The 12146-nt window shown below is 64.2% G+C and overlaps 1 protein-coding gene and 1 long non-coding RNA gene across 2 annotated transcripts; one reads left to right on the top strand and one right to left on the bottom strand.

Annotated features, from left to right (window-relative positions):
• Positions 1 to 22: 22 nt before the first annotated feature.
• On the top strand, positions 23 to 10029 carry LOC121026716 (thrombospondin-3-like). Its single transcript, XM_040469501.1, is given in 24 exon segments — positions 23 to 43; positions 45 to 102; positions 1144 to 1350; positions 1902 to 2158; positions 2259 to 2361; positions 3177 to 3203; positions 3384 to 3466; positions 3564 to 3615; positions 3741 to 3889; positions 4162 to 4302; positions 4709 to 4786; positions 5150 to 5302; positions 5521 to 5631; positions 5728 to 5835; positions 6094 to 6253; positions 6507 to 6625; positions 6741 to 6793; positions 7110 to 7303; positions 7422 to 7600; positions 7734 to 7782; positions 7953 to 8149; positions 8388 to 8560; positions 9488 to 9627; positions 9722 to 10029. Coding segments are annotated over 24 exon segments (2871 nt in total). The 3' UTR covers positions 9781 to 10029.
• LOC121026717 (uncharacterized) lies at positions 617 to 1234 on the bottom strand. Its single transcript, XR_005788425.1, has 2 exons — positions 1122 to 1234; positions 617 to 950 (listed from the first exon to the last, which is right to left on the bottom strand). It is a non-coding gene; the product is annotated as an uncharacterized LOC121026717 (long non-coding RNA).
• Positions 10030 to 12146: the final 2117 nt, after the last annotated feature.

Here is a 12146-nt window from a genome sequence, read left to right on the forward strand (position 1 = left end):
GGTAGTGAGCCAGCTGAGCGGCATGGAGACGCAGGAACTTCGGGGGGGCCCTGGCTCTTCTTCTCCTCTGCACTTTCGCATGTGCCAGTCAGGACCTGCAGGGTAAGCCCGTCTCCATCCTCTTAGACCCCTTCTCTGCCTCCTCTCCTTTGGCCCCCAGCCTAGTAGCAGGAAACATGTGGGCAAGGGGAGAGTCCTGAAATTGAGCCGGATGGAAGATTGATGAAATCATGGCCATGGGGGTAGGAGTGAACAGCAGAGGGTACTGGGTGAGTGGGAAGTGGCCAAGGTCAGCACGAGGCCAGGGCAGAGGACTCAGGAGCTGGATGCTAGGGCTGCCTGGCTGGGTTGGTGTCTGAGCATCCACAGGCATTCCAGGCTCTGGGAGAGCAGTGCAAAGGTGGGCTTCTTCACCCACCCCCCCCACCCCCAGCCAGGGCTCCTGGCTGCCCTGGGACGTGGGGGGTGGGGTGGGGACCCAGAGGTCTGGGCTCTCCCGGAGGTCTGGCTGTGGGATGGGCCTGTGGGTGTGGGAGAGGTAGCTGGAGCAGATGACACAGGCACAGATTCATTGCTGGCTGGAAGGGAAACCACAGATTGGCCAGGACACAGGAGGCACAGGAGCCCGGTCCTACATTCCCGAGGGGGAGAGGCAGACAGGAGGGTTGGAGCCCTCAGTGGGCAGCTCTTCTCATCCAAAGTGAGTGTGCTGAGCCCCCAGGATGGGAGGAGGGGCATCTGGGTGTGGAAGCAGCCAAACGCAGCAGCATAAAGAGAAACTGCTTTTCCAGTTCTGTGCTGTGGGCACCAGGTGCTACTTCTGCCTGGGATCAGCACGGTGGCTCCCTTGCGCCACCTGGTGGGGGCATCTCAAGGTTGCCGGGCGCCGTTTCTGTATTTGCAAGAGAGCCTCGGGCCCGCGGGCTCCCAGACCCGGTGGGGAGGCACTACTGAGGGCAAAAGGAAGGCACGATGCCCTGTCTTCCCAGAGCAGCAAAGCTTGAGTTTCAAGAAGGTGACTAATACTGCCTGGTGGCGGGCGTGGAGGTAGTGATGAAGGGTGCTCCACCCCCGAGGGCTCGGGGGAAGGGCAGGCCTTAGCATTTGATCCCTTCACTGACCTTGATGACCCTTGCCTGCCAGTGATTGACCTGCTGACTGTGGGCGAGTCTCGGCAGATGACCGCTGTGGCAGAGAAGATCCGGACCGCCCTGCTCACTGCTGGGGACATCTACCTCTTGTCCACCTTCCGCCTGCCCCCCAAACAGGGTGGTGTCCTCTTTGGCCTCTACTCTCGGCAGGACAACACACGATGGCTGGAGGCCTCCGTTGTGGGCAAAATCAACAAAGGTGACTGCTGGGCATCTCCTTTCCTGCAGTGGTGCCCCTTGAGCACTTTCTCTCATCCCCACCCCTGCATCCCTCTTAATTCTCCTGGGGCCCCATGGACCCATCAGGCTGTGCTCAGGCACCGGGGGTGGGGGGGCGCACCTGGTTCGGGGTGCTTGGAGGTGCCTCAGAAGGCCAGGTACCCAAACAGTAGAGTGAGGCCTAATGTTTGTATGGAGCGGATGTTGCACTTGGGGAGGGGAGGCCTGTCTCTGTGTCCTAGCAAGGGTGTAAAAGCAGTCCAGCAGATCCCTGGCACGATTCAGTGGGTGCAAAACCAGCTGCCACCCTAGCAGGGGACAGAGCGATCTGATGCCACTGAAGAGTAAGAAAGTCTTGGTCTTTGAACCCGTTTGAAAAGCACGTATCGTGTGCACCTGCCGTGTATGAGGTGTCGGGAGACGTTAGCTGAATGAGGACAATAGGTGTGTTACTCGGAAGAGTGGATGCGAGGCTCGGCTGGGAGGCAGGGGATAGGGGACAGTCCCCTACTGACCTCCCCTCCTGGGCAGTGCTGGTGCGGTACCAGCGGGAGGACGGCAAGGTCCACGCGGTGAACCTGCAGCAGGCGGGCCTGGCCGACGGGCGCACGCACACGGCTCTCCTGCGACTCCGAGGTCCCTCCCGACCCAGCCTCGCCCTGCAGCTCTACGTGGACTGCAAACTGGGTGACCAGCACGCCGGGCTCCCAGGGCTGGCCCCCATTCCTCCAGCGGAGGTGGATGGGCTGGAGATTAGGACCGGACAGAAGGCTTATTTGAGGATGCAGGTGAGCGGGAAGGGAGGCCCCGGTGTTTCTGCGGAAACGGTTTGCCCCCGTGGGAGGAGTTAGCGGGTCCTCCCACCCTGCTCTGCTCCTGTCCCCCCAGGGCTTTGTGGAGTCTATGAAAATGATTCTGGGCGGGTCCATGGCCCGGGTGGGAGCCCTGAGTGAGTGTCCGTTCCAGGGGGACGAGTCCATCCACAGAGCAGGTAACACGCAGACTTCCGTTAGCTGACCTTCCGGACCCCAGGTCACATCCTGTGGTCTTTATTGACTTTCGTCTCCTCGATTTCCCCCTTAACACTCATTCCTGGGCTTCTGACCCTCTTATCCCAATCTCCTCCGCCTCTGGGTCTGTGATCCCCAGATAACACGGCCATCCCAGGAAGTGTGGGTCACAAAACTCTCCAGGTTCAGGCCACCACCACTCCCCCCCCCTCCCCAACCAGGGTGGCTGGGGAAGGAAAGCAGCCGTCCAGGGGAAGACCGGAGCTCCGTGTGAGGGCTGGGAAAGTGAACTGCTTGGTCTCAGTGGCTAAGAGAAGGGTCTTGGGTCTTACAGTGGCGGCTGTCACCCATCAGCAGTTGCTCTGAGCATCGTCCATCTGCCTGGTCTCCTTGACAGGGATATTCAAAGGTTCTTGCTTAAATAAAACGCCCACTTCTCGCAGATCGGTCCAAAAAAGGACTGTGGAAGCAGGAGCTCGGCGGGGGAGGGGCGTGTGGAAATGGAGTGGATTGGGGCCCTGGCCCTGCTCTGGGTCGCCTCTCACTCGGATCCCTTCTGCCCCTGCCAGGCCAGGACCGGAGGTGTGGGCTTTGACGGTCTGTGAGGCAGCCCTTCGCAGAGTCTCTCGCCCGGTGGGAGAGCTGGTGCTGCCCGCCCGTCACCTCTGCCCTCCTGCCATCCACCTGCCTGTCCTTATTCTAAGGCTCCTCCAGGCCTTTGTTCCTGTCCCTCTTTTCCTTCCTCCTCCTGGCCCTCTTCACGACTCCGCCCTTGACTGTGTTTTCTCCTCTCCAGTGACCAACGCGCTCCATTCCATCCTGGGTGAGTGGGCCACGAGGAGGTGGGAGGGGCCAGGGGCTGTGGCCCGCCACCTCTTCGGCCAGGACAGGGTGGGACTTGAAAGGCGGGTGGGCAGTAGCGGCGGGAATTGGCTTCTGACCCTAAAGAGGGACCAGGGTGGTGGCCCGGCTCTGAGCCTCTCTGCACCCTGGGCTCTGACAGGGGAGCAGACCAAGGCGCTGGTCACCCAGCTCACCCTCTTCAACCAGATCCTGGTGGAGCTGCGGGATGACATCCGAGACCAGGTCTGAGCGCACCCGCACCAGGGAGGTGGTGCTGCTGGGGGAGGGGGGGAGCTGCCAGGAGCCGACTGCCCCCCCCCCCCGCCCTTCTGTCTGCTAGGTGAAGGAAATGTCCCTGATCCGAAACACCATCATGGAGTGTCAGGTGTGCGGTGAGTGGGGAGCGGGGCGGGCGCCAGGCGACCCCGTGCCCCCGGCCCCGCGGTGGCGGTCCCCCCCACCTCTGCGGGGCCGGAGTGGCCGCCTCCGGGTGGCTCTGACCTCGCCTGCCCCCCAGGCTTCCACGAGCAGCGTTCGCACTGCAGCCCCAACCCCTGCTTCCGCGGCGTGGACTGCATGGAGGTGTACGAGTACCCCGGCTACCGCTGCGGGCCCTGCCCCCCCGGCCTGCAGGGAAATGGCACCCACTGCAGCGACATCAATGAGGTGGGGGCGGCCAGCTTGAAGGGGCACCGGCACTTGGGGTGAGGGAGGTGGGAGAGGCCCAAGGAGGTGGGGTACCTGTTGGTCGGAAGCACGAGAGCCTGGGCTTTCTTTGGGACACCGGGAGACCGGAAAGGAAGCAAGACGGGAGGGGACAAAGTCTGTGGCCAAGACCGGAGGGCCATTGGGCGGCGCAGGGCAGTCTGGGCCTAGCCGGGAGGGGCCCCGGGGGGCCCACAGGCAGAGGCGCCCGACCATCGTCCTCCGTTCCCCAGTGTGCCCACGCGGACCCTTGTTTTCCTGGCGTCAGCTGCATCAACACCATGCCCGGCTTCCGCTGTGAGGCCTGTCCCCAGGGCTACAAAGGCACGCGGGTGTCCGGTGTGGGTATTGACTACGCCCGCGCCAGCAAACAGGTCAGGTCGGGTAGAATGTGTAGACGAGGGGCACCTGGGTGGCTAAGTTGGTTAAGCGTCCGACTTTGGCTCGGGGCGTGATCTCATGGTCCGTGGGTTCGCGTCGGGCTCTGTGCTGACATCCTGGAGCCTGCTTTGGATTCTGTGTCTCCGTCTCTCTCTGTTCCTCACCAGCTAACACTCTGTGTCTCTCTCTCTCTCTCAAAAATATGTAACCGTTAAAAAAATTTTTTTTAACTGAAAAAAAAAAAAGAACGCATAGACGAGGTCGTGGCCTTGCCGGGGCCTGGTCGGCTGTCCGGGTCGAACATGGGTCCTTGCGCTAACAGCGGTTTGGGGTCTGGGCTTCGTGTCAGTGTCCATGGGCAGGGGCGCGAGGAGATCCGTCATCGATCTGTCCCGTCAGGTCTGCCAGGACATCGACGAATGCAGTGACGGTAACAACGGTGGCTGCGACCCCAACTCCATCTGCACCAACACTGTGGTAAGCCGAGCGGCCCAACCGCGCCTGTAGCGGTGGGACAGTGCGCCTACACGCGTGAGCACACCCACACCCCACGTCCTACTTCCTGCTTCCTTCCCTGGGGCACCACACGCACACGTTCCCCGCACCGGTTTGGAAGCCGGGTCCTGCTTCTCACCGTGACTGGCGAGCCCGGCTTTTCCGAGCGTCAGTCTATTCACCTGAAAAACAGGGCCGGCAGACACCTCGAAAGGTTGTCAGGGGAACCCGAGGAAGTGACCGATGCGTGGCCTCGAGCAGGAGCAGGGAGTGAGGTCCCGCACCGCCGGCTGGGGCACCTGGCAGCCTGACCTCCTTCCTGAGTCACCGCTTCCCTCCTCTCAGGGTTCCTTCAAGTGTGGTCCCTGTCGCCTGGGCTTCGTGGGCAACCAGAGCCAGGGCTGCGTCCCCGCCCGCACCTGCCACAGCCCAGCCCACAGCCCCTGCCACGTCCACGCGCACTGTCTCTTTGAACGCAACGGGGCCGTGTCCTGCTCGGTGAGCTAGGCCTGGGGCTTGGAAGGAAAAGGGAGAATCTGGAGAGGGGTAGGGCTGGTGACCCTGCTTAGGGCCTGGGTGGGGCCTGAGCAGGGGAGGGAGGTGGTCCCGGGCGCAGGTGCCGGTTGGTGAGAATAGAGGCCGAAGCAGGGAAAAGGGTGGGGCACGAGGAGATGGCGGGGACCCTCATTCCTACCCGCCCCGCCCCACTGCCCCAGTGTAACGTGGGCTGGGCCGGGAACGGGAACGTGTGTGGGACCGACACGGACATCGACGGCTACCCGGACCAGGCCCTGCCCTGCATGGACAACAACAAACATTGCAAGCAGGTGTGGGGCGGGTGGGCGGGCGGGGGGGGGGGGGGGGGCAGGCACCCTGGCTGGGGCAGGCCACAACCCATCCGGCCTCTCTCTCCTGCTCTTTAGGACAATTGCCTTTTGACCCCCAACTCTGGCCAGGAAGATGCTGATAACGATGGCGTGGGGGACCAGTGCGACGATGATGCCGACGGCGATGGGATCAAGAATGTCGAGGTGCCTCCTAGCCGTCCCACCCCTTCCAGTTCCTCTGCTCCCCATCTTGCCCTGCCCCATGACCCTGCCCCCCCGTTGGCCCCTGGCAGCTCTACAGGAAGGGCCCCAGGACTGTTGGTGGGGGGGGGGGGCACACGCCCTGTGCCAGGGCAAGATGGTCACGTGGAGGCCGGGCTAGCCGGCTGTCAGGATGGGGTCAAGGGTGTGGGGGTGAGGAGGCCGCGGGGAGGAGGCCTGACCCTTCTTCTCCCAACCCAGGACAACTGCCGGCTCTTCCCCAACAAGGACCAGCAAAACTCAGATACAGATTCATTCGGGGATGCCTGTGACAACTGCCCCAACGTTCCCAACAATGACCAGAAGGACACGGATGGCAATGGGGAAGGAGACGCCTGTGACAACGACGTGGACGGGGACGGTGCAGGACGGGGCTGAGGGGGGTGGGGGGCCTGTAAGAATTTGGATGCAGGTGGGCACAAGGGGCAGCCAGGAAGTCTGAGACTGGCGTGGGGCAGGGGTCAATGGGAATGTGAGGAAGGGGGGCGGGGGGCGCAGGCAGGGGTCTTGAGCAGCTTTTCTCTGAGCGGGAGGTGAGCTCTGGGCTCTCACCAACGCAGAAGAGGATGTGACGTGTCCTAGTGACGGCTCTGTGCTATCCCCGTGTCTTATAGGTATCCCCAACGGACTGGACAATTGCCCTAAAGTCCCCAACCCCCTGCAGACAGACAGGGATGAGGACGGGGTGGGAGATGCGTGTGACAGCTGCCCTGAAATGAGCAATCCCACTCAGGTACGGCGGTGCGGGGTAGGGGGCCGGAGGGTGGAGCCCCAGCCCTTCAGATAGGAAGTGGGCCAGCCATCCTCCAGTTACCAACAGATGCTGAGAACCGGCCCCTCTCCCGCAGACAGACGCAGACAGCGACCTGGTGGGGGATGTCTGTGACACCAACGAGGACAGGTAGGGTTGGCAGAGAGCTAGATGGTCATACAGGGCCTCCTCTCCTCTCCTCTAGCACATACTCAGTTTCCTCCGTGGTTTAGCCTTGACTGTCCACCACTGTCGAGCAGGAGGTCTGCCCTCCACCCCTGCTGTGGGACTTTACCTCACCTGGCTGACGGCAGGGGGTGTGGCCGAATGGAGGGCACACCCCAGTCCCCACCCCGAAGAGAGGGGGCTGTGGGGCCGAATGGAGGGTACATCCCAGACCTCGCGCCGAAGAGCGGGGATGGATGTGGTACTTTTAGAGCCTTTATCTGGTGCCTGTTCTGGGCAGCGACGGGGACGGACATCAGGACACCAAGGACAACTGCCCACAGCTGCCAAACAGCTCCCAGCTGGACTCCGACAACGACGGCCTTGGAGATGAGTGTGACGGGGACGATGACAACGACGGGATCCCAGATTATGTGCCTCCTGGTCCCGACAACTGTCGCCTGGTTCCCAATCCCAATCAGAAGGACTCAGATGGTAAGGCTGGGGCCCCGCAGAAGGTTGGCCCGGTGTGGGCCCTGCCCAGGGAGGGGTGGCAGCGCGGCCTCGGGGCCACGGCCAGGCCTTCCCAAGCGCCTGGCCTCACCCTGCGCAGGCAATGGCGTTGGTGACGTGTGTGAGGATGACTTTGACAATGATGCGGTGGTTGACCCCCTGGACGTGTGTCCCGAAAGTGCGGAGGTGACCCTCACGGATTTTCGGGCCTATCAGACGGTTGTCCTGGATCCTGAGGGTGATGCCCAGATTGACCCAAACTGGGTGGTGCTCAACCAGGTACTAGGGCACCGGGTTGGGCAGGTGCTGTCAGACCAGACTGCCAGGTGGGGGCTGGCAGGGGCCGGGGGGGGGGGGGCAGTGGGAGGTCAGAGTACTGGATCAGGGCTTCCTTCCTTCCTGCCACGACCAGGGCATGGAAATCGTTCAGACCATGAACAGTGACCCCGGCCTGGCCGTTGGTATGTAAGGGACACCCAGCTCAATAAGTTCCAAATGGAGAAATCCCACAGGGGCGGACGGTGGGGGGCTGAGCTGGCCACATGTACAGCTGGCGTCCCATCCCACCCCTGGCCCACAGTGGGCCACCGGTAGCTCTGCCGGCTCTGACCTTGACCCCGCCCACCCCCAGGATACACAGCCTTCAACGGTGTGGACTTCGAAGGCACCTTCCACGTGAACACGGTCACAGATGACGACTACGCAGGCTTTCTCTTCAGCTATCAGGACAGCGGCCGCTTCTACGTGGTCATGTGGAAGCAGACGGAGCAGACGTATTGGCAGGCCACCCCTTTCCGGGCGGTGGCTCAGCCCGGGCTGCAGCTCAAGGTCTTGCAACTGCCCAGACCCGCCACCTCCTTGGGCCCTTCCCCAGACTCCCCACCCCCCACGTGAGTGGGAACCCTCTTTCCCAGGTATCTGGCCTGGAGGTTGGCTCCCGGGGTCAGGGGGTGGGGGGCCCTCCAGATCCTTCTCCCGCCCGCCTTGACTTCCTCTGCCACCGGCACTTACCAGCCTGTGGTTCGGGGCCTGTGGCTAACGCACTGTCCTCACCGATACCCTCCAGGCAGTGACATCCGTGTCTGGCCCAGGTGAACATCTCCGGAATGCCCTGTGGCATACTGGCCACACCCCCGACCAGGTGCGACTGCTGTGGACTGACCCCCGGAACGTGGGCTGGCGGGACAAGACCTCCTACCGCTGGCAGCTACTGCACCGGCCTCAAGTCGGCTACATTCGGTGAGGGGAGCGCTGAGCCCTCCTGCCGGACCCCAGGCCCCGCCTTTCCTTCGCCTTTAGCCAGACCCACCGGACTGCCCCTCCACTGCCTCCTCGGGCCCGGTGCCCTGGGCCAGGACTGGGCCGCTGCTCTCTCTTCCCTCTCACCACAGACGTACCGCCTCAGCCCCGCTCTCCTCGTCCTCAGGCAGCCGGGGCTCTGGTGCAGGCGCTGCGGAAGGAAGACCTGTAGGCAGCGTTGGGCGGGTCCTTCCTCTTCCGTGCTCCGTTTTCCCCTCCGTGAAATGGGGCGATCTTGGGAGCCTCTAAGCCGCAGGCCAGTCTGTGGAGAGGCCCATCACCTCCAGCCCCTTCCGTGCTCCATGCCAGAAGCTGCCCCATCAAAGTGTCTGACCTGGAAGGGGCCGTCATTTGCAGAGGAGTAAACTGAGGCCCAGATGGCACATCTCTTAGTAGCGGAGCTAAGGCTTCTGGGTTCAGTGCCGTGTGCACAACTGCGCATCTCCTCGTCGGTGGGGATGACAGGGAAGGGACAGCCAATGGCAAGAGCCCAGGGTCCCGGGACGCGGGTTGGTTCCCCTTTAAGGTGCCTGGGGCTGCAGGGTGCCAGGGCAGGGGATGAGGGAGGGTGGACTAGAGCCTGGGAAGCGGGTGACTTCACCCCCCAGCCCATTGTGCTCATTGTCATGACAACCCAATCCTCGCTTGGAATGCGGCTGGTGCTTTGAGATGCAAAGGGGGCGGACAAAGAGGCAGGGGCCCCAGGCCTGAGAAAAGCACCCCCCGTCCCTCCCCTTTCCTTCCTCCCTCTCCCTCCTTCCGTTCTCTCTCAGGCCCGGTGAGCTCGAGGGGGGTTGGGGATGAGCAGGGCCCGGGCTTGATGGCCCAGTTGCCCATCGGACCAACGGACACCCCTCTCCCGGACAGGGTGAAGCTCTATGAGGGCCCTCAGCTGGTGGCAGACTCCGGGGTGATCATTGACACGGCCATGCGAGGGGGGCGCCTTGGCGTATTCTGCTTCTCCCAAGAAAACATCATTTGGTCCAATCTCCAGTATCGATGCAATGGTGAGGCTGAAGACGTGGATCAGCCTGACCTTCCGACCCTTGTCCCTCCTGGGAGGGTCCCATCCTCTGACCCTAGTGACTCCTCCCTCCTCAGACACCGTGCCCGAGGACTTCGAGCCATTCCGGAGGCAGCTGCTCCAGGGAAGAGCGTGAAGAGGCGGCCGCCGGATTCAGAATCCTGGTCTTTGCCCCTTTGGCCTTGGGGTCCGTCCTGGAGACCCTCGGGTCTAATCTGCAGCCGCTCAGCCAAACACAGACCCTCCTCCGGCACCCACAGGAGTTCAGTCCCAGAGGGGTGGTGACCCCACTGTTCAGGAGATGGGAAGTTTTCAGGGGGTATTTCTCAGGCACTAACCCCAGGAAAGAGAACACATTGCCATAAAGTTCCAGTGGTTTTCCACACTAGTTGGTGTTGCTTATTTTAGGGATTTTCCGGGGTAGTGTGGGGAGCAGGAGGGAGGCCGAGGGGTGAGGAGGAGGGCCGGTAGGATGAGAGTTAGAGATCTAGGGGAGGTTGGGGGCCTGGTGGAGCAAGAACGGTGCTGGACTGAGGTAGGTGAAGGATGGGGGGCTGGTCCGAAAATGGCTTAGGTGCTCCCAGCCCCACTTACTCACGGTGGCTGCGGCGACACTCCAGTGGATCTGAGGTGGTCCGGGTCGACAGCCAGGAGGGCTGGAGCCGGCCCGCTCGGGGTGAGGGGGGGCCGGGGGGCCGGAGGGGCCGGAGGCCGGGACGAGTGCAATATTGGCGGGGCAAAGAACAACACTGCACCGCGTCCCGTCCCTCCCGCCCGCCCGGGGCCCGGGACCCCGCTCCGCACCGCTTGCAGCCGGACCAGCCCCAGAACCGGGGTCGCGCCGGGGAGTTTGGTCCGCTTCGGAAGCCAGAGACTCGGCGCCCGGACGAGGGGGAGGGGATGGCCGGGGGAGGGGGGCGCGGGGAGGCAGAAGGGGAGACCGCGGTGGCCCGGAAAGCCGCTTTCCGACACCCAGCCGTTGCGCGCGCTTGCTCTTTAAATACTCGGAGTGCGCGGCGCGGAGCCGTCGCCGTGGCGACGCGTGTCCCAGCAACCGGACTGAATGGCTGTTGCCTGGCAACGCCGGGGCAGCAGTTTTGGGACCGCCCACCTAGATGCTCGCGCCTTCTCGGGCGGCCGGGCGGGGGGGCTGCCGCGCCCCTCGGGCCTCCGCGCGTAGCCGCGGCCCCGCTTCCTTGCACCCCGCCGCCCCGAGGGGTTGTGAAAGCTCCTTTTCCAGTCTGTACCCGCGGCGACTGGGAGCGGTTTTCCTAATGGGGGCGTAGCTGGGGGGGAGGGGGGAGGTAACCTCTGGGGGGGGGGCCCGACCCCCACGCTCCACGTGCGCGGCGCCCCAGCGTTTGCGCCCTTCGTTCTTCTCGCCACCCCCCCCCCGCCCAATCACGCACCCCCCCCAAACAGTCCCCGGGTCACACCGTGTGCCTGTCCACCCCCAATGCCACTCTGGGCCCCCAAATACCCTTCGGTTGCCCCACCTACTCTCTGCCGCCCACATGCGTCACTAACCTGCCCCGTTTCCCCTCCCACATTCCGCTGTCCTCTCCCACATATTTGGGTGCCCCTTCCTCGTACCTCGGGACCCCACCCACTGAGCGCCGTCTCCTCCAGACGCCGCCCCCACGCGCCCCGGGGTCCCCCTCTTGCCGCCAGCCCCTCCCGTCGGTGGAGCGGAGCGTCCCTGCCCTCCGCGTCTGAGCCCCAGACCTGCGCGCCCGGCCCCTCGGGCCGCCCTCGGGCACGCCGCCCCCTCCGGCCAACGGGGCGCCCGGGGGTCCCCGCGCGCTGCCGCCAGGGGGCAGGAGAGCCCCGCCCGCCGCGAGCCGGAGCGCCGGGCAGGAGAGACCCCGGGGTGCCGCGGAGCCCAGGTTTCGGCCCGCGTCCAGTGGGACTTCTTCCCCGCCCCCTCCTCGGGAGGCAGCCAAGGCGGGAACGCCGGCCCTGGAAAGCCCGGCAGGGGCGGGGACTGTGGGTTTCGGTGGATCTGCGCGCGGAACCCTGAAGGGAGCGGCGATTCCGGGAAGTGGCGGGGGGAGGGGGTCCAAAACTGGCCCCGGGCCCCCCTTTCTCGAGCCTTCTCGTACCCCCCCCCCCGCCAAGCCCCCACGGTGGGGCTTCAGGGGGCCCACTGAGAATGGGGCGCGGGGTGAGGGACGCGAGGGTGAGCTTCCTCGGCCCGCGGTCCGGGACCCTAACCCGGCCCACTTCCTCTGCCCCTTTTCTCACCTCGGCTGTTGCCCGGAGGCCAAAACTAGAGCCGAGGAGGCCCAGGTCCTCGGTTCCCCCCCACCCCCACCCTCCACCCCCCACCCCTGCTCCTCTTCTGGAGCCGGGCAGTGGCCGGTGATGGGAGCACCCGCGGGATGTCAGAGGGTGGAGTGATCGGAGCCCACGTACCCCACCTGAGGGGCCAGGAACGGTTGGGGAGGAGGAGGAAGAGGTAGGAGGTAGGGAAAGGGGGAGGGGGCGGGGTTTTGTCACCTG

The sequence above is a fragment of the Herpailurus yagouaroundi genome, unplaced genomic scaffold, assembly GCF_014898765.1.
Source record: "Herpailurus yagouaroundi ecotype Mexico unplaced genomic scaffold, PumYag 152148, whole genome shotgun sequence".
Lineage (NCBI taxonomy): Eukaryota > Metazoa > Chordata > Mammalia > Carnivora > Felidae > Herpailurus > Herpailurus yagouaroundi.